The 22733-nt window shown below is 41.4% G+C and overlaps 1 protein-coding gene across 2 annotated transcripts in view; it reads right to left on the bottom strand.

The window, feature by feature from the left end:
* kremen1 (kringle containing transmembrane protein 1) overlaps positions 1-10078 on the bottom strand; it is a 54397-nt gene extending 44319 nt beyond the window's left edge. For both annotated transcript variants that reach the window (XM_044026141.1, XM_044026142.1), the window contains exon 1: positions 9712-10078. In XM_044026141.1, the coding sequence (XP_043882076.1) occupies positions 9712-9790 (79 nt within the window). In that variant the 5' untranslated portion in view covers positions 9791-10078. The remainder of the gene's footprint in view (positions 1-9711) is intronic.
* Between the last annotated feature and the right edge of the window lie 12655 nt (positions 10079-22733).

Raw genomic sequence — 22733 nt, 5'->3', positions numbered from 1 at the left:
AAAAGAACTAAAGTTCGATGGACAGGTCATGTCTCACACAGTAGCAATTCAATATCCTGCCGTTATGCTGTTGGTCATGCCTCTCAAAACTCGGAATTGCATGTGACACCACAAAAATACACTGTCCCTCTGAAACTGAGTCTGGAGGTTTTTCTTTTGTAAAAACACCCAACCAATCACCAATGCAATGTTTGGAACATGTAATATGTTTGAATCAAAGACAGAATAACAGATCATTTACCATAATCACACTATGTCACATGATTTATTAATAGTATGTTCAAAGAGGAATATGGAGACAGGAAGCCAGAGTGGTTTTGGACAGAAGAAATCATGCCGAAACCTAATCTGTTTTTTTTTTGTTTTTTTTACTCTTTTCCTCGAATTGCAAAAACAATACAGCAGCCATTGAGTGTTGTTAGGGAGTCACACAGCTGCACTTCCCAGAGCTGATAACACACTATTTTGATTTCACGTATATAAATCCAACTTTGAGGCAGGAACTTATATTTTCTGTATTTTTTTTTCATGCATCAGCCACTTCCTCCCTGGGGCCTCTAAACCTCTTTTAAAATCCCATTCTCTGTAAATTAAATTGAGTTTTGATAATGAAAACAATTGTTTGTTGGGGAGTTAATAGAATTCATAGAAGAACATAAGGCTGTATGGTATTTCAGTGCTGTTCTCTGGAAATTTGATTTACTCCCACGGCCTCAAGTGTTTTCCAGCTGATGGGAGAGAGAGAAAGGGAGGGCGAGAGACAGAGAGAGAGAATGTCGTTGTCTATGACGGCAGTGTGTTTCCTCATACATACACATTTTGTAGAGAGTCTGAAATGAAAAAAGTTAAGTAAATAAATTGCATTGCTTTGCAGCGCTCCATTCCAAAAACCAACATGTCACAGCTCATTCGGGAGAATACTCTGACTGGTCCTGAGTGACCTTAGAGCAACAAAACCTCACAAACCACTATTCAGGCCACATGAGTACACTCTCCCACCTAAACATTGTTTATCTCTTTAAAGCCCAACAGTTGTATACAGCCAGCAGAGGCTTGACAGCTTAATTTCATGTTGCCTTACGAGACCGCCTCCGTGGATTATGGACCAGAGTGACACACTAAACCTTGCGCTAGTTTGTTTGGGGACTGCCCTTTCCTTTACCACTCTATGCTTTCCATGACTATTGGGTCCATCACGCCTTGTCGTACACCACCCTCACCACCGTACATCCTGGCTCGGGGAAATGGCCTGGCTGCTTTGCATGCTGGGTTGCCCTGACCAACCGACTGAGCAGGTGGTAATTTGCACAAGGTAAGAGAAGCATGAAAGAGCTGAGCTCATCTAAAGTTTAATGAGAGAAATGGTGAGCGCTGGGTACAACACAGAGAGATACTTTGATCAAACAAATACAAGCCTTTGAACACGACAGGACGGGGATCACAGTGGCATGATAATAAGCATGATTGTGTTTATAATAACTAGGTCTGTTTCTCCATCTTTGTGGTTAGTGGTTTTATGGGCGGTCCAACCACTTGGCATGGCGGAGTAGGGTGTTGCACGCAACTTGACTGGCCCAGGGCACCACCCAGAGGTCAACAGGAAGTACATCAGCAGGAAATGGAAAGACTTCTTTTGTTACCAGCTGTCACTAGCATAAACCTATGTTCAGTCAATGAGGGAATTCTTCAAAACATTGGCCTGTCATCACATGTCAAGACATGCTGAGTACCAAGAGCGTTGGGATGTTCAAAAGGGAGGATGCTTTACTCTTTACTTATGCTTATCCATTATAGATTTGTTTTTCATGCCGTCACACACCATCACTGGAGCCCATTGTGGAGGTTTGCACAATCAGCGATAGCTTTGTTTGTAATCATTCACTTAATCTGTTTTTATACAAATATACGCAAAGCACTTTAAAATGTGTGAGCAGGTAGATGTCCATTTGAGGGAAATATGTATTTCACTTAGCTTGGTTTTAAAACAAAGAGCCATGTAAACATGTAAAGCCATTCAAATTGGTATAGACCACAGGGGTCAATGGATTTCCTAACATATTGTTTAATATAATATATTATATAATATTTAATATAATCACATTTCTAATATTTCTATCCAGCTAACAGGCAACCATTGTGACTTGACTGCTTACTTATGCAGGTGCTTCTCCATCATTGGGTAGAGGTGAGAACAAACTAGCATTTTAGCATCATCTCTCCACTACAATGCAAGAAACTGGTCTACAGTTGTCTGTCACATCACACTCCCAGTGTCAGCTCAAGTTGATATAGTTGCGGGAGGGGGGAGGTGTTTCTTGCTAAGCTCAACCCCTTCTGGCATTCCACTGAAGATTTATGAGGGCTCCATGATGGCTGGTGTGCACCTGAGTATGCGTGAACGCAACACAAAGAGGAGAAAGACTCTGACTCTGTTTATGCTAAATACAACCACGGGATACTGACTGGACATGAGTGCAACCAAAAGGACATTTAAACAAGTACACATGTTTAGGCAGATCAGCCAAGTCACCCATTTACTTATCATTCCAAGTGACAAAAGAAGAGACACTAACACTTTGTCGTGTAATTGAAGCCACCATGTTTGCATGCCCTTGAGAGTAAAAGAGTCACATAATGTCAAAAGCTAAGAAAAAAAGAGCTCGTCTTGTGTTTCCTCTTAAGCTATTCATGTAATTTGTTTTGGTGTTGGTAATAATGTCACCAGGGATGCCAAAAACATTTCGTGCTCACATAATGGTAGCTATAACTACAAATGATGCCGCCTGACGATGAAATCAAATATTTACTTCAAATGTGTGTTAAACAGCTCGGTAGTTTGACAGGGTCTCACACTCTCTGGGTTCTGTTGGAAAATCTAAGAGAAAACTACTGAGTGTCCCATAACACGTCATCCAATGAGGAGCCAGAATGCCACAAAGAATCAGTCCTCTCAGCGCTCCACTCTTTGACAGGTGAATAAATGACCGCCCCACCGAATGCGTTCATGGGGTGATGCAGGGAGGAGGGAGGGAATGCCGACGGCGGCGGCAGACAGGAAGCCAAAAGATGACATCACTGACAGCAGCTTTAAAGAATTGTTTTCAGTGATTAGTGACTACTTTGATGCACAGAGGGGGACAGCTCTAAAAAAAAAAAGTTCAGGGGATGAGAATGTAGTTCCACACTTTTATTTATATTGTGGTTACACGCCCACTTGATTGCAAAAATCCAATCCTAAATCAAACTCTGACTCTAAATCAAACCCATGATCCTATTTTTGAAATAAACCTGAACCCTGAGCAGGTCAAGGGGCAAAGTTAAACCTACTTTGACAGAATGTTTTCACTCTGAAAGTCTGATTTCTAGATCACATCTGGCTCCTACATCACATCCATAACACCTACATAGATGCATGTCTCACAGAACACACACACACACACACACACACACACACACACACACACAGTGCAGTTCACTGATCTTTCCCAGTGGTTTGTCTGAACTTGTTTCTGTTGCACAGAAGCTCAATGAGGGATGAGAGGTTTCCATCTCTGTGAACCGGAAAGCAGGGTGGGTGGGGGTTCGGGGCACAGGGCCCACATCTGAAACTCAGGCCCCAACCGCCCTCTTCCCACAATGCCCTCTGATACTCCCCACAGTCAGCGCAGAGGGTTTAACCCAAAGCCCTTATGTAAAACTCTTTAAGAACCCACTGTCTCTCCTCAAACCAACGCTCCATCGCGATTACCTCTGCCAACACAAGCTAGTGTTTCTTCAAACGGCAGCGGATGGTCTGTCATTATCCTGTGAGGCAGATGATCCAGAATATCTCTTCCTCACACATACTTACACTCACAAAGAATGCTCTGTCTCAGGGGTTAAAGGGCGCTGATGGAACCAATCATAAACTGCACTGTATGGAGCGATGACATGGCGCATCAAGTAAAGACAGATACAGTGACGGGGGAGGACGGAGCAAGACGAGAATGAGATTGATGTGCGACCTCATGGTTTGACACTTGACGTGGCCCCTTTAAAATCTGGAGCAGGAATGTTGGGAGTTTGTAGAAAGTGCAGATACTTAACTGAACTTAACTCATACACACACACACACACACACACAAGTCATTTGTTAAGGGATGGAAAATGAATAATGAAGTGCAAATGTCATGTTTGGGGGGTTGAGTTTGCTGCGTTCCTTAGTTTATATCATACGAAGGGCAGAAAATATCCAAATGTGATTTTTCCTGCAATTTGTTTTGAGCTTTATTTCAATTGTCACTGAATAACAAACAATAGGACGCATTATGAGACGCAATCAAAATATGATCTACTCTGTTCTTATGCCAACTCAGAGAAATGAATTCCCTCCCATGTGTATTTTTTTTTAAATACAAATCATCACCACAAATCATCACAAAGCTCTGACTCATAGACCATAAATAAAAATTGTCTTCCTGTTTGCTGGTGGAAGCCAACGCAGAAGTAAAAATACTGTGTCGAGCCACCAGGGGTCGTTTCCACTGGTTACAAAAAGAACACTGGGAGTTCAGTTTCTAATGGCAGATGTCCTGACCAGTTGCCACTTGCTGTGAGTGTGTCATATAGATTTGGTACTAATAAAATAATTATTATGTCAATAAGAAAATAATAGGACCTTTCTGTAAACAATCTCTGTCACTGAAATGGGTGAACGGTAAATGCAGTGACAGAAAAAAAAGACCCTGGGTCAAATCATAACATACTGTATAGACTAAATTGCAGCTTCGGCAATTTGCTAATTATATTAAAATATCTTTAAGGGTTGGACCGTTGCCGGTTCTTGCACTTGGAGATGTTACCTCAGGTCATAGCAAGCTGTCACAGCCATTTTACACTACTTTTAAGTAGAGGTCCCGAATGTGTGCAGAATAGTTTTAAAAATCTATTACAACAGACAGTTCTATCTGCTGATGCAAATCATATGTTACTATCAAAAGCTCCAGAGGGAAATGGACCTCATGTTCAAAGATAACTTTGAACTTGAAAACCAATAGCTAAAGAAAAATAATGGTTAACTGCAGCCTTGCACACATGTAGGTAGACTCAGAAGAAGAGCAGGTGAGCAAATGTGAGCAAAAACACAGCTGAAAATAACACAAGACTTACACCATAGCGCTTATTGACAGTTGGCAGGAGCAAAATCTACATTTCAAACACGTGTGTGTGTGAGTGTGTGAGCTACTGTTCACTGTACAGTGTTTTCAACCACAGTCCAGCCACCTCTCCTCGTCTGCTGCGCAGCAAAGCAGGCCCAGTTCTGTCTGTGGCTGAACGCACGGGATCTAACAGAGTCCAGGCCAACATCGTGCCCTGCTGGACAGTGATCAGACAGGGAACAGGAAAAACACAGAGTTGCCAGATGAAACCGAGGGTTGCCAGTTTACGCAGCAGCTTATAAGCATGTCAGGCCACAAAGAGAAATCAAAACACATGCTGTCATTCTTCCACCCATCACTCACTGTGGTGCCTGCACTGCTTCAAGAGAGGAATAAAAGCACCAGGGTTGGACACGATTAAAGAGATCAAATATCTCCAATCCAGTCTGGAAGCAATCAAGCGACCTCACCTGTGGTAACTTGGTTTGATAAGATACCTTATATTATAGACGTTTCTCAGTATGGCCTCACAAGTTATTTCATGCAGCTATATCTAGTTATACATGACCTTGTCAAAGAGTGCAATTGAAAGGAAAGCCCATGAGGCAACTCTTGTCTACTCTGATCCGTCCAAAAACTTGGTCGGGCGCAACCTGATGTCAACCTGATGCTCAGTTCATGCAGACATATTTCTGACAGCTCTGAATTCTGTAATCACATAATGAGCACACATTCCAAGTTGCCAGAATGTTACAGCCTGCCCTTTTCAAGCCTCAGCTCGACGCAACCAAATCTAACTGCTTCCCTTTAAAGGTGAAATAAAGTCCAGTTGTGCACAGGTTGTGCCTGTTCCATGTTGCTCTCGTTGCGGATCTTGCCCTCATTCATGACTACAACACGTTGGATCAGACTGGTTATGGCACTGCGATGTAAACCTTCAAATCCACAGCAGTACTCTCCGACTAAGTCTTCTCCCAGGGTGCATAACTGTAAAATTTTTACACTTCTACATTTGTTTGATTGATTTCTACAGGATAGAAAAGGCAAACCTGTTTAAAATTTCACAAGTATATTGTAAAGATTAAAGATTCACACACAAAAATATCATATCAATAGTTCAACGTTCTAAGAAATAAGCTTATCTGGTTTTAGGCACTGAGATTGACAAGGTCATATAGACTGGAAACAATGTGACTTAACCTTACTCATAAACATATGACATAACATGTAAGTTTCTTCAAGCAAGTTTGTTTGTGTGTGATGTGTTAGCAAGGCTGTTGCAAATGGATATACTAAAGTCAGCCTGGGGCCCCAACATGAAAAAGCCCCCCCCAAAAACAACTGATTATATCAGTCAACAGCAATGACAGTTTAGTCAGAAACCACCGAACAAGTCTATTCCATGTACCTCTAACTTGCTGCCAACAGCTTTGTAATTTCAGAACACTTGTGCTTCATGGAGTCATATAAGAAAGCAAAGGGAAAATGAAGGGGAACAAAAATCAGTGCATTAAGGGATGGGGTCCCTTGAAACACCCCTGGTTGTTACATTAAGGTTTACCTTCGTGACCTTTTCTAGCCTTTTATACTGACCTAAGCTGTCTGTCTGTTGGCTAAAAAACAAACATGAGTGTTATCAATCTTCTCGTCTGACTCCTACAACAAATAGGCTAATAATCATATTTCCCGATATGTTGAACTAATCCTTTAATTCTCTCCATCCTCCAGGTGGAGAATCATTAAGACAGATTATAGGTTAATCCTGCATGTACAAACACAGCAACAGCTACTGAAATTTAAGAGAATCCTAACTCTGGCATCCTCATCAACCCTCTACTTCAAAAACATTATGGATCATGTTCATTAAAAAATAAACCCAACATTAATGCAGACGCACTGTGGTTTCTTTTTTTCTTGCCTGACCCACATCTTCAACTCACTCAGTATCACTTGTACCGGAAAGATGAAGAAAAAACACAATTCCCAGCTAATTAACAACCACAAGTGCGTTCACAAGGCCAAAACTATCCGCCACGTTATTACCGGCTTACAGAGCAACTCAGTTACGGCTCATCCTGACAGCTCTGACAGCATTCAGCTTCCTCTTGTATGTACAGTTTTATGAAGGGCACGAGCACCTGCCAAGTGAACAAAAGCAGGCCACAGTAGATCACAACAGCACGTGGGAGTCTGGACAGGTTCTTTCATAAAGTCTCTGAGTGCAGGTAGAAGACGAATCACGTACATCATCTATACTTTACTGATGCTCTATACAGGCAGTATGACGTGCATGTTATGGAAGAGATCATGAGTGGCATGAGGGCACTTATCTGCTTCGCATCACGTCATGTTTCACCCTTACCTCCATCTTTTTTACCGTTCAAGCATGTGTGTATAAATGTCTGTGTGTCTGTGTGTGTGTGTGTGTATGCGCGCGTATATTACCGAACACGATTATCCTCCAATGTAAAATAAAGTGCTTCAGTCTACCATGACAGTGAAAGCACTCCATTATAATTGATTTTGACGCTCTGTCACAAACGCAACTGTGGCTGGCTCTCTGCAGAACATTAATAAACTGCTGCATGACCCAGCTGTGGCAGTTAAAGGGGAAATTTTACACCATTTAATTATTCACATTTGCAAACTTTCTAATTACATCACAGTATGAGTGTATACATAGTATTGATACCAAATTTTACAGCACATTTATACCATACATACATGTATGATAGATAGATAGATAGATAGATAGATAGATAGATAGATAGATAGATAGATAGATAGATAGAGTTTAATAAAGATTGATTTAATTTGAATGGGAACAGCAATGCTTCATCAAATGCAGATCCTTGTAAAGTCAAGTATTTCAGTGCTGGCCAGGAGTTGTTTTGAATCGCTACTTGTTTACATGTGTCTACTTTCCCTCAGCGTGTCACATCCACTTCCCCTGAGGTTTCCACATTTCCCAGCATGGACGTGGACAACAAGCCACACCAACCATCAACTTCATCTCCTCTGACAGATTTGTCCTGTTGGACATGAGCATAAAAAAAGAAAAAGAAAAGTGTGGCCATATACCCTTCCCTTGCTCCCCGATTGTGAGTGTGACATTTTAAATCAGCACACACTCGGCGCAGTATTTGTGACCACTTCTCTGCAGCCCCAGACAGTTTGCATGTAAATTGTGGTGATAAAGAAAAACATTACAAAAGTTAAAGCAACAACTCTGAGGGGTGGACTTTTCCTTTTGGTTTTCCATTCACTTTTACCCCTTTAATTGCGCAGACTTGACATGTCAGTGTGGCTAAAACAGAGCAAAGAAGAGTTTGAATGGTTCATTCCTCGCAGACGCATAAAATGATTGTTTTACTATACAGTAAATGTGCCACAGCTGACTTGAACTAAACTTGGTCCCTTTTTTTCTTCCCCCCTGTGTTATGAGGGGGAATACCATTGCTTTAAATACTTTGTTAATACATAGGTACACATGGGAGTACTTACGCACTAGCCCAGATGGTGGACCCTCTAATTTGAAATCCAAGGCTATAATTAAGAGACAAAAAATTAAAAAGGAAAGCACGAGGATTTGCTGCTTCGACATGAAACGCGGCGCAAATTACAGCAAGTAGAAGCTTGGTTTGTGTGGTCATCATTATTAGATATTCACATTAAAAGAAATATTCTCCAGCTTTGAAACGGGATCCGCCTGGAGCTTTTGTCACAGTTCTCACACATAGACGCAGGCGCATCCGTGCGTGTATAGATCTGAACTTAAAGCGTAATTAAATGGATGAGTTCAAGTGTATTTGATCTCTGCGTGTGGATCAATTCAAGCGCAAATGACCCACAGTGGACATAAAACACCTCACACGCATGTTCGACTATAACTGTTAAAAATAAAAATCGGTCAAGTGAGTTTCAGTGTGATTCATAAACTAAATGCTTCCGATGCGGAGGACAAATACAAACCAGGACTGGCAGCGCGGCGGGCGCAAGAGTCTAGTGCGTAAAAGCTGCTCCTTCCCCATTGAATGTAACTTTTAAGCGCAGTCTAACAAGAGTTCACGGTGACTTTAGAACCTTCTCCACATTCACACGAGCCCCAATTGTTCACTTGACTCCCACGGGTGATTTTTGAGCACGACTTGGATCGGATGTGTTTACCCAGAAGGCGTGTATAGGTAACAGAAATATCTGATCAGACCAGTCTCTCGGCTCACACCACACTGTTGTCTTTGACGTAAAAGACAATACAACAGCTCGCCCTTCTGCTCTGGCTCCAAATCTAAAGGAAGCATACAGTTCGGAGAGAGTTGAACCAACTATGAATGGAGTTAAACTGCGACTCTACTCCATGACATGCTAGATACAAGACAGCGTCGTCTCTGCAGAGATACACAACAAAGAGTGTGTGTGTGTGTGTGTGTGTGTGTGTGTGTGTGTGTAATAATACACTTTCTACTGCGTTAAAAGCTCCATTCACTTTGGAGACGCCACCGACGACGCGCGTACTGAATGTGACATCCTCGGAGAAAACGAGGCGATGCAAAAACAAAAAAGTTTTGCTTACCGGTGTCGAAATGATTAAGTGCTGCAGAAGAAATAAAGCCAGCGAGAAGAAGGGCAGAAGTGACTGTCCAGGAATCCATGGTGCGATTTAGGATCTCAGGTGAAGCGCAGTTTGACGGACGGATGCGCGCAGGCCGGCGGGGTGGAGTGGACTGACTGACTCTCTGTGTGAGTGTCCGGGTCTATGTGCAGCGCTCACTCTTTGGTCCGCGTTATAAAAAGTCCCTGAACTTCAAAACGGGTCTTTCAGCTACTACTACGCTGACACTACAAAGACGGGACCAGATAGTAGAAAGCAGGGATCCTGTTTCCAACCCATGTGACAGGAAATAGGGGCAATAGATTCAACCTGCAGCGCCGGGGAAGCAGCAGAAAGAACAGAGGGAGGGAGGGAGAGAGAGAGAGAGAGAGGCTGTGGTGAGGTTGGAGGGTGGACTCTGTGCTGCATTGAACAGCAGATTAGAAAACAACATTTCTTTTCTATTACCATACTGTTGTTTTTTGTTTTTTTTTAAATGCACTCACAGGAATAACTTGATTAAAACAACTGTAGGAATAAAAATAACATAATAAAAACTCCAGAGGATAAAAACGACCGTTAATCAACATCACTCACTGTATTTATTAGGTCTTATAAAATAGGCATATGAGATTAGAGCAGTGGCGTGCGCAGACATTTGGAAGAGCAGGGGCGAAACATTAAAAGGGCACCTTACTGCACACCAATCATTCCCCACATTCTCACACACCTGTGTATACGTATAAAGGGACATCCTTTACAGCACAGCGTCACCTTCTATCACCAAGATGGGCTTTTTCTATGAGGCAATGAATATCATTTCCTCTACGGACAGGACACCCTTTGGGACACTGTCATGTAGGGACAGAAGGGACATTCATAACAGCGCCGTTTTTTGATTGGAAGGACACACATAGGAAATGTAGTTGCAAGGGTGTCTTGAAGGGCACTGCATCACTTTGCTCCACTAGAAAGGAACTCTTTGAGAAACAATCACTTTTTAAAAGTGACACGAACTGTCCAGGGTGTTTCCCCGCCTATCTCACTATGTCAGCTGAGATGTGGAGGATAAAGTGGTAGAAGATGGATGGATGGATGGACATTTTGCTTTAGAGGCCACAATGGCAGCCAGAAGGTACTTTAGCGTACCCCCCGTCCCCCGCACACCACTGGATTAGAGCTACCTTTAAGTAGCATGCTGTGGATCATCAGGGGCCCATAATAAGAGGTTTTTACATTAGAGGTCTAAATCTAATTTGGGGTCCATGACATTTTGGAGAGCCCTGGGTTACAGTAGTAGCCATATAGTGTCATAAAAGGAAGGGAAGTGCAGGGGGAGGATCAGGGTCCTGGGCGAGCAGTGGTTAACATTTTATTACAATAATACAAAAAAAGAGTTATCAAGCTATAGTTTGGATTCATCCAAAGTTTATGATTAGACTTTTTGTATCCACACAAATTGTGGATTTATTTTCCGAACTGGTTTACGTCAACAAAGGAGCAAATCTGCTCATTCGTTTCAGGCTAGTAATACTCTTGCAGAAACGTTAAACAGATTTGAATATAAATTAGGATTTGAAATGAACACCCACCTCGTCTCCTTCGATCAATGGAGACAGGTGCAAGCTCTCTGTCTGTGCTTCTCACCTCGTTCCAGTTCAAAGGGCCAATCTCATCCTCAGTGTGAAACAGCTCCCTCTTGTGTTTCACTGAGCAGCTCAGTGAAGAAGCGTCCAAGCCGTGAAGCAGCCAGTTGAGCCTAAAAATAGAGAATCCACGATGATCTCACCACTCTCAAAGAGGAAAGGCCCAACATTTATTTTGCCAAAACCGACTGGGTTGAGATGGGGTGCACTGGGAAAGTAATCAAAAGTCATCGAGCATGACGTGTGTCCTTTGACAAATGTAACTGTGGCCTTGAAAAACTGGCTGGTAAAAGCTTCACTCACAGTGTACAGTACTACAGAGGAAAATCTGAGATTGTTTGACAGGGAGGGGAATCATGACAGTTTATCAGTACTGACAGTTTCATATGTGACTGTGATGCCTGACAGCTGCAGTATACTTTTGCTATGAAGTCATCATTTCATATTACGTCCAATCCAAATGAGTGTGCCGATGAAGACGTTTAAAAAAATATACATTTTTAAATAGATTTATATGATTGTTTTTAACTGCACTCATTTGCTTCTTACACATTCATGTTATGCATCTTTTTGCTATCACAACACTGCTTAATACTAAAAATGAGCCGTACCTTTTCTTTTGATACTAAAAATACTGAAAATCTGCAACCACAACGATTATTTTCTCAAATAAGATTCCAGAGCCAATACAGATGATCAAATATTTATCTATTAAAAACGACAATAAATAAATGAATGAAATAAAAAATCGAAATAGGGAATTTGTTCCACTTTCGCTTAAAATTGTTCGACTTGTTCATGATTAACCTGAAATGACATCTCTCATTAAATGTGAGAAGTTTTATCATTTACTCATTTAGCATGGTCCGATCTTTGTCTTCTTTGTCTCTCTCGTTGTGTGCGTGTGTGTACTTGTATTTGTCCCCTCTTCAGGACCTTATCTGTCATAATATTACTACTCCAGTACTTTCTGTATGTGTGTTATGGTTAAGGTATAAGGCATAATGCTTTTTTTTCTTAGGCTGTCCAAATGAATTGAAGTTAATGGTAGCCGTGCAAACCATGTGTGTGTGTGTGTGTGTGTGTGTGTGAGAGATCACATGTTGAGCTTGTCTGTACATGCTGCCTGGCCACATTCCTTGTGGTCGACAAGAATTGTCTTCTTTTCTTTCTCTGCAGATAAAAAAAAAAAAAAAAATTGCCACTACACATACACGACATTCACATTTTGAACTATGGACATTCTTTCCATTTGGACTGTTCACATTATCTTTTGTCCATTTTGTCATATTTAAAGTTCCTCACCGGTGACTACGGTGAGAAGTGATACCCTAACAGTGTCACTGTGTGTTCTGCATGTTTAGTTTTCTTTGACAACACTAACCTTCCAGCAAATGGGAAGTTATGCATGGCTGAATTAGATGTATAAGCCCAGATACTTTGAATTCAAAAATTCAGGAGACCAGACTGTGTCATGTCCTTGTTCTCTCTCTTCAGTAAACATGAGAGCGTGGACCTGAATCTTAATGCCACATTTCTTCCATTTGTGGTCAGAACGAAGCTTTGTTCTGGACATGCACGCGTGATCGTTGTATTGTGATTTGAGACTCTCAAATCAAACATAGAAAATACATGTTTCCCTTATGTTTTACTTTACTTTACTTTACTTTACTTACAGCCATTCACTGACATTTTTGCCACTACTTCTGTATAGTGAGTGGAATGAAACAGCTAGTTTCATCCATCCGTCGTCTACTGCTATATTATTCCCAATGAGGGTCGTGGGTCACTGGAGCCAATCCCAGCTGGCACAGGTCACAGCTAGTTTAATCTCCAGTCAATTATTTGAGAAATTTTTCAACCCGCCATTTCTTTGTATAATACAACAGTCTACTGCATATGTTAAGATTTGTGCCTGTTGGCTGGATATTATGAGAAATGTGAATATGTCACCTTGAATATATCTGTCTGACAAATCTATTACTAGAAAATACGTGGCAGAACAAAAATTGGCTCCTTGGAGAATCCTGGGTATTATTTATGTAAGGACTGTTGAAAACAAATCAGCATTGTTTTTTTGGATTTGTTGCTGTAGCCATGCTTAGAGGGCAGCTGGTGTATCAAGGTTGGAAATGTCTGAACCTGAGCACAACCTGAGGAAAGCAAATCTTTAAAATGATCACGTACCTCATTTCTGAGGCTAAATCTATAGGATTAGGGAAATCTGTCTTCTCGGTTCCTTTCTGGTTTTAGCAACAAGATGATAAGAGGATGGTGACTGTGTATCCTTCTCTGACATCATCCCCTGAGTCAGCATTTGTGGTCAGAACAAATTTCCCTCAGCACCAAAAATAACCTTTCATTACATTCATTAAAAACAAAAGACACCAGAATACACACTAATGCACAACTCCTACCATTCGCCCCAGGAGGGAAACAGAGTGAGTCAATATGATTATTCAGCCATAACATCTGGTCGTTGTCTGACGTCTCTGCAACCCAACCAACAACCTTGGCACCAGTGTCTATATGATCCATATCATTAGCGGTCGCATACGCAACATGACGCACAATGCAGCGTCGCCCTCTGACCCCAGCAAAGCTCTTTCCACTTGATGAATTCACTGCCTCAAGGCCGAACTGCACCAGTACTCCCCTCCCACTCCTCGACGCACACCTGCGCAGGCCCCTGAGCGTAGCCATGTTCAAAGCCGAGATTAAAGCGAGCGTTCACATCCAGCCACCTGCACATAACCAGCAGCCGCTGTAGAACCGCAACCCCTACTGCTCCGCCTCTCTCCACTGACACACACACACAGCCGTCAGCCGTCTAAATTGGCCTAGTGGGTCTTTAATTAGGCTGTGGGTGGATGACACCCTCTGGAATGTTTATTGTAACACGGGTCTATTACAAAAAAAAGACACATAAAAGGGAGGAAACACTAAAAAACACTGAAGGATTTGGGGTGAATGAAACATTTTTATGTGCACTCAAACATGTGTGTGTATAAACAGTGTATACACATATATGCTGTTACATATATGTGTGTGTATATATATATATACAGTATATATATATATATATATGTATATATACAGAAACTCAAGCAGTAAGACAATTAAGAAAATAAGTAAGTCACTCACAGATTATCTACAGGAAAAATATCAATACTAAATGTGTCAGAAAATTACTGTTTACCTGTGTCTTCTCTTCCAGTTGAACCTGGGTGATTTTAGCTTAACCTCCCTAAAATCATTAAATGATGAAGATAAGACACAAACTGTCCCAAATTCAAATTCTTTATAAAAGCACAGATGAATGGAGAAATATTATAATAATGTAACCTAGAAACATCTCTTAAGATGACAACCTGATTGCTTTGTTCAACAAGTTTGATGGGCGGGGGAAGAGTGAGAGTAGGTGGCACAAAATGAGAGCATGAACCCAGCAGCTGTCTTTCAGCCACAGTCGTCGACCAGCCATTCATGTTTCTTGTCTCTTGTTCATCTGCCTCAAAAGGCAAAAATACTGACAACCTCAAACATTTAAAAACCAAACCAGACATGAGGCAACCTCAGTCCTTGTAAACCGGAGCCTGATCCCTGCATAACAGATCATTCCATTTTTGGAAAAACCTATAAAAATAAATTTGCAAAACTGTGGCGGCAGTACGGCTGAAAAATGAATGATTAAAAAACAAAAAAAAAGTACTTGGGGATGTATTTCACTATATTACTTGAGGCTAATATTGAAAAAGAAAATCTGTTGTTTTATTGTATCCCATACTGATATTTAAAGATCGTGGCTTACAGCACGACAATTATTATATTTCAGCATCAGAGAAAAAGCAATGCAATGTCTTCACTAAGTTTGCACAGCAACGCAGAACTGCCCCATGGGAGAAAAAAATACAAGACAAGATAGTGCTCTATTTGATTGGTTTTAACCTTAACGTCGGCTTTATCAAATGATTGTTGGAGGATGTTTACATTCGGGGGGGGGAGACTTTGTCGCTTCTCAGTTTGGCAGTTCATTCCTCTTGCAGCTGGAACGCATACTGAGTGGTTCGTCCCACACACTGGTGTGAGCGAGAAAATGACAAGTGACTAGGGTGATCAGTTTCATTTTATGCACTTCGCAGAAAGAGGGGGGAGTAAAACATCCAGTGAGTTTTTAACCGTGTCCTTCAGAACAGCATGTGAACCTGAGAACATTAAAGGCCCATTTCTACTAAAAGACGGCGATCCATACTTTGCATTCATTTGGTCCGTCCTTATGCGCCAAGCAGAGGAGCTTACGATGACGGTTGAAACCCGAAATTTATCCCTGCAGCCAGAAAACCAGGCGATCGGCTTCAGTCACTTGTGCGCTGTGGTTTAATTCGAGGGTTATCCGGTGAAGCAAGCTGCCAAAAGTTGTGGCAGACGTATGGAAATATTGAAAATGCCACTCATCATCAATCTCTCTCATCGGCAACACCAATGAGTAATTCATTCATCTTCTACCACTTTATCCTCCACATGAGGAACGCTGGTGTCAATCCCAGCTGACATAGGGTGAAAGGCGGGGTACACCCTGGACAGGTCACTAGTCCATCACAGGGCCATATAGAGATAATACACACTCACACCTACAGTCAATTTAGAGCGTACAATTTGCCTAATCCCAAATCTGCATGTTTTTGGACTGTGGGAGGAAAATGGAGAACCCACGCACACACGGGGTAAACTCCAAGCAGAAAGGCCCTTGTTCTGACCGGGTGGCAAACCCGGGTCTTCTTGCTTCAAAGGCAAGAGCGCTAACCACTACACCAACCGCGTGGCCCACTGACGCAGATTCACTGGTATATTATATTCCACTACCACAAAATCTGCTTGCATTTCAGTCTTTTTCAGATCAAGCAAAAATTAAAAAAACAAAAACTTTTAATAGTTACTTCCCCCTAGAGGAAGTATTGTGTAATTGTCCATACCAATGCGAAACACGCACGATGGTATGTAGGGTAGTGACGAGATAGCACCTGGGACGGACGAACATGGAGTGTTAATGGTCCTTAAGGGCCTCTAAACATTGTGTAACTAACAATCAAACAATAAAACCAACATAAATGTAAAAAAGGATCTTGTTATAATGAGAAAAATGCATCGTTATAAAAACAACTTCATTATAAGAGGAAAAACAACTTCATTATAAGAAGAAAAAGTTAAAAATATTTTTTCAGATAAATTTCATCCCCTGTGGCAGTTCTATGCTTCAGTGAGTTTGTTGTTAGCAATATTACGGGAAAAACTACTTCACCGGATTTCACAAATATGTGGAGGGAGGGGCCATGGGTCAATCAAAGTCAATTCAAAGGCTGCTTTCTCCTCCCGGGGATTTAACAATGTGGTAATAAGGAGATCTGACACTGCAGCTTATTTGTCCCACTTGGACAGCATTGCAAACATCCTTCGGTGAGTGTGCTTATTGTTTCATTCATTCAAGGATGGAGAAAGTAGAGGAACCACAATCTAAGTGTAAACTGCTAATGAGAAACGCGCTGCGAGGATGCACTCACTGTTCACGCACGACTTGAACAGAAAGAAGATGAAAAGCGCCTTGACGTCATATTTGAGGAGACAAACACTCTGTGGCCGAGGAACAACAGAAACACAGTTCTTCAGCATCAAATACACACATATAGTGACGGCCACAGAGCGTAGGAACAAACGTATCGTTCCAGGTTGATGGCGCTAACTGTAAACAAAGCGGTTCCGCTGCTCAGTCGCTGCTAACACCATCTTGTGCTGATGTTTGGCAGCTGTCTCACTCCACCTCAGTCTCAAACATGAACCGAAACGAGGGGAAACTGTGTCCTCCATGCCCTCTTCCAACAAACACTCAGTGCAATAAGCATGACAAATTCTTGCCTGCAAATCCATGTGAAACTAAGGGAAAGGAAAGTTGAAAGAGTTCAGTTTACGTGCAGAGAACTGCGCCGTACGACTGCAGGCCGCTACAGTAGAGATGACTGCACGTTTTATTATTTGTTTTTACAAATAAAAACTAATACATAATTGCATATTATTTACGAATGACATCATTGAACATGCTATTTTTCACCTGGACAAAAACCTGTGTGCAAACATGTCTCTGTTGTTTTATGTGGGGGTCACATGCTGGAAAATATACCATATTTACCATTTCTGTCAAACTGTAATAGTATACCTGACGAACAGGACGCACCTTTTCATTTAGTTATACTCAATGAACTACTAAGTAAGTTTTAACAGCTGCGAAGTCAATCTGAATGTCTGTTCAATAACTAAGAATAACAAGAATCGTAGCTGATGTTACTGCAGTTGCTGCGTCTTCTCAATTAGTGCGGGACTGAGCAGGGACGAGGACATGAATAATGATGAGATCTTTGACCTCGTGTGTTCAGACACTGAGAAAAAGAGGGCAGACGAGTAATTGCAGTGGCGAGAATTCATAATAATTATAGGAACCTCTGTTGGCCCCTGTGATATGAATTACACATCCACAGACACAAACGCACACACACACAGGTTTGTGCAGCTATTCTTCTTAGGACACTGTGTTGATTTCTATTCATTTCAACAGCCTAAACAAAGCATTGTCTCTAATCGTATGCATCGCCACTTAATGCCTAACCCTAACCTTAACCTAACCACAATTAAAGCCCTAAACTTCACCAGTTCCTCCATAATCAGGTTCTGTCTCATTAGGACCTGAACACACACAAAAGCAAAGAAACCTGGAGATTGTGCATAATCCAGGTGCATAACTGCATTTTAAACTAAACCCATGAGTAACTTCGAATTTGACATCTTATGCATCCATATTAATCACAATCTTAATAAGATATAAACATGGCATTTAAATAACCCACCTTCACAGGATTAAATGATAGTGAAGAAGCATCGCATGTTTCCGTGGGTGTATTTAGATGTTTTAAAACAGGGGTGTCAAACTCAAATGACCTGGGGGCCAATGAGCATCTAGTCTGGTCAAGCGGAGGCCGACAAGAGGAAAAAAAAGTGAAAAAAACAACTATTTAGTAGCCGGTGGGCAATATAAGATATTCATTATGATATTAGACACGATTGCAAAGTAAAAGTGTTTGTTTTGACATAAAATGATTCACAATAAATACATTATTAAATAGAAAATTTAGCAACTGTGATTAAAACAGCTTAAATAAATGAATAAATGAGTGTAATACATTTAATAAAGCAATGATTACAACTGAATGAATCTTGCTGGCAAATACATTTAGTCTTATATTCTGTCTCTATTCCTTCACCTCGCACAGTGGTGGGCCGGTCGCATGTAATCGATTGGAGGGCCACATGTTTGACACCCCTGTTTTAAAATAAGGCACTAAAGGCAGTAAGAGATATCTCGGCTGGTTTTAAACTATATGTATGTGTGTAAGCAGGAACACACACACACACAAACTAATCCTCAGATGAAACTCCACGTACAGAGAGCGGAGATTTAGCCCCTGCTTTATCATATCTGCATCGTTTGAGTTCCACAGCAGATGATAAGACGGAGAAAATAGAGGAAAACACAAACCAAGTGTGTGTGTGTGTGGGGAATGTGCCTTTTGAAGTTGCCCTTCTTCTTGGAACCAGATTTGGCGTAACACAGCTAGTTAAGCAGATCATTAAGTGTAATGGTCGGGGAGGTTTGCAGAGCTTTATCGCTGATGGCAAGAACAAAGTCGCTGGTGATCAGACGGATTGTGAGCCTGGATCGGCTGGGAATTCCCATGTCGGCTGGAACATTTCACAGTGAAACATTTTGATCTGTGTAAACAGACAGGTGCTGTCATAAATCTACAGTCAAGGAATAACTGACTCAGGTTTACTTACTGAGACTTCAAAGTATATGGGGATGAAGTTGGCCTTTGACAGATTAGATCTAGCATTTGAAGGTTCTTCTTCATGGCTATATGCCATTACTGACAATGTCTGGCAGCAGCTCAATGTTTTGATTTATTTGTTCTTAAAACCTGTTCCTGAAAACCTGAAAAGTCAAGATATCATCAAGTCTAGTTTTTGTCAGTTCAGATTAAAGGCCACACAGTAATAAAACACATGCTGATAAAAGATATATTATCTTTAATTAAAACAGAAATGGATTATTTTTATATAGATCTGGTGAGCAGGGAAGCAGAGGGTCACAGGGAGAAGATGAGATTGTGTCAATAAGGCCTGATCTTCTCCAGAGAAAAAAAATATACTACACTAGGTTTATTCTGAAAAAAGTCACTCTTTTCACTAATCAGAGGGGAATGTTGTTTGAGAACTGGTGCCACTAAAATGATGTAAAAGGAGGACAATGGAAATGCTTCACCCCCTTGGCCAATAAAAGTTGAATTACTTTTTTTATTCCTGTGTCAGTACCCTCCACTGTTTTGGATTTGAATTGCTCTAAATTGGGGAGTCGCGTCCACCCAGTCCTCATGTTTATGAAAACAGAAGTTTCCTACAGGGAACCTATATTTGGTGCAAGATGTGTTGCTCCTCTCTCTCCTCTGGCAAAGTGCCCCTCCATGGAGGTTAGTCCCCCCACTTTCCACTGTGCTGACTGATTGATTTGCCCTTTAATGGCTTCCTGTGTTGGGTACGGTTGAGGGTGAACATCTGTAAGGGTGGATTGGGCGCGCTGAGTTTGTGTCGCTCTGCTACGCTCATCTGTGGTGTAGTAAAGTGAGGTATCTGCCTTTTCTGTGGCCTAGAAGAATGACGTGCTCCATTATAAAAAGAACTGACTCCAATGAAAAATGAGCTGTGGGTCCAATGGCGGCTGCCTGCTGAATGGATTACAGAGCCTCAAGGGATGAGGTTCAGCATCACATGTAGATGAATGAGTGTGTGTGTGTGGGGGGTGGTAATCTGGTCTGTCAGTGATAAAGTTATACTGAGTGTTAACATCAGGAAAGGTTTGTGTTTGCAGAGTCACTGCGATGAATCCTCACAGAAGCTGAGGCTCACAGTGAACTGCCCGGCCAACAAACTAGCTGAATCAAGATTGGGAATATGTATAATCTTTTGAATCACAGCACTGAAGCAAATCACAACAAACTGGAAAATGACAACATGTCGAAACCAATTTGGCAGAAGATAAATTCAGAAGGTCCAATGATGTAGAGATTAAATGCATCATTTTGAAGATACATATATAAAAAATGTGGAATTCAAGTGATAGTCATTTTCAGGTAAAGGTAATAGGTTTCAAATGAGTTAATACATTAATAAGTTTGAATGCGATCATATTCATATTGACATGAGCACATTTTCTTTTTTACTTTGCGAGTTGTAAGAACTAGGCGGCTGGGGGATTTTCCTGTGGTGCACGCACATTCACTCTCTCACACTAAGGATATGATCATGACTTTTTATATGTCATTAACCTTGTCTCTTTCTCTCCCTAGTTTGTGTCTTTCCTTCCTTCCCTCTCTCTTTCTCTGTATTCTCATCATGCAGGTTGCGGGATCAAGATCCAGTTTTCAAGGATACGCTTATCATCACCATTATTATTGTGCCATAATTAAAAAGTCGATATCATTAACTGTATAAACTTGTAACCTGATACAGTTGTTGTGTATCTGCTGCTGGTCTCCCTCTCTCTCTTCTGTCTCTACCTCATCTCCCTCTTGTCCTTTCTCTCCCCCCTTTCTGTCCCCCACCTCTCCACTGTCCCCCATTTTTCCTTTCACCCCAACCGGTCGAGGCAGATGGCCGCACATCTCTGAGCCAGGTTCTGTCAGAGATTTCTTCCTGTTAAGAGGGAGTTTTTTCTCTCCACTGATGCCTAGTGCTTGCTCATTGTGTGAACTGTTGGGGTTCTCTGCTCTCTTTGATGTCTATGCACAGTGAGATAATGTATGTTATGATTTGGCGCTATACAAATAAAATTGAATTGAATTGAATTGAATTTGAGGTTATATATAATATAAATATAACATGATTTTTTTTTGATTAAGGAATCTTTGACTTTGCTGAAATCTTTTACACAGGGTAAGGAGAGCATGTTGCCTTTGACAAGAGTCAAATACAAATCTCTGTGTTTGGGCAAATACCTTAATCCAGATATCAATCTTTATTTCAACCAACGCCTTAAATTTACGAGTTAAGATCAGAAGGCCCTGCACAACCATGAGGTATTAGGAGATGAGGGACCAGCGCACACCTGCAAAGCTGGAGTTGACATGAAACAAAAAAAAAAGCACACCCAAAACAAAAGCCTCATCCAAAAGCCACTTCAGAAGCCTTTCTTCATAATCCAGGGATGTAGAGCAGATCTGAGAAACGGGAAAAGTCCCACGTGAAAAGCAACAAGTTTCCACAAAACACATTAGCATGTACTTGTTTGAATTTGACTGAAATAATTACGGCAGGCTGTTGGGATGATAAGCGAACGTAAATATTCAGGGTTAGAACAAGCCTCCGCCGAGATGAAAAACCTACTTTCATCACATGCAATTAATCAGCATCTGACTCTGCAAGCAGGCGCAGCAGATTGCTCCAGTGGCTTTCTTGTAAGCACAGACACATGAAAGTAGGGAATTTGCCTTCAGTTAGGAGATTATATGGTGGGTGAAACTGTAAATGTAGGAAGAGATCAGACAGTGACACTCACGGGGGAGCTTACGTTCAGGACTTAAATTACCAGGTAGCATCACAAGTGCAGCAAGTGCTTGTGTACAAATGTATGATCCTAAAAGGAATTCATGGGGAATCTCTGTCTGCACTCGCTGATAGGATTGCGTGCGTGTCAGCGAGGTCATTCACGCTCAAAGGTAATTTCAGGTAATTAGGCTACTGTATGTGTGTGTGAGGTCAGTGTCCAGCATGTTAGACCCACTGACACTCGTCCACCTCATGACCAATGCTTCACAAGAGGGCAGGTGTGTTCCCTTCTTGCCCTTATGACTTGAAAACACAGAGGTGTCATCGCCCGCTTAGCCTCAAGTGCTGCTAGAAATAGCAGGTGACTCCTAATTCTTGACATCCATCTATTTTCTTTAACTGATGCAACAACCAACATATTTTATGTCCCTAGAAGTCTCTGTTTTGGTTACTATTGCCAGTGTGATTGACAAGTGCCTGGTTGCAGATGATGTCTGTGAACCTGCAGTTTAACAAACAGTCAAATAAAAAATCTCTCAAGGCTTCACAAAAGTCCAGAAGACTACATCTGTTTTTATGTGTTTCATTGTTCTGTCATACAAGGACACCTGTGTGAAAAACACAATACCAGGTGAAAGCTATTCTCTCCATTGTATTGGACGCACACAATTTCCACAAACAAACAAACAAACATCTAGAGAACAATGTAGCAAA

The sequence above is a fragment of the Solea senegalensis genome, linkage group LG5 (genome assembly GCF_019176455.1).
Source record: "Solea senegalensis isolate Sse05_10M linkage group LG5, IFAPA_SoseM_1, whole genome shotgun sequence".
Lineage (NCBI taxonomy): Eukaryota > Metazoa > Chordata > Actinopteri > Pleuronectiformes > Soleidae > Solea > Solea senegalensis.
This window is presented reverse-complemented; position numbering and strand designations above follow the sequence as displayed.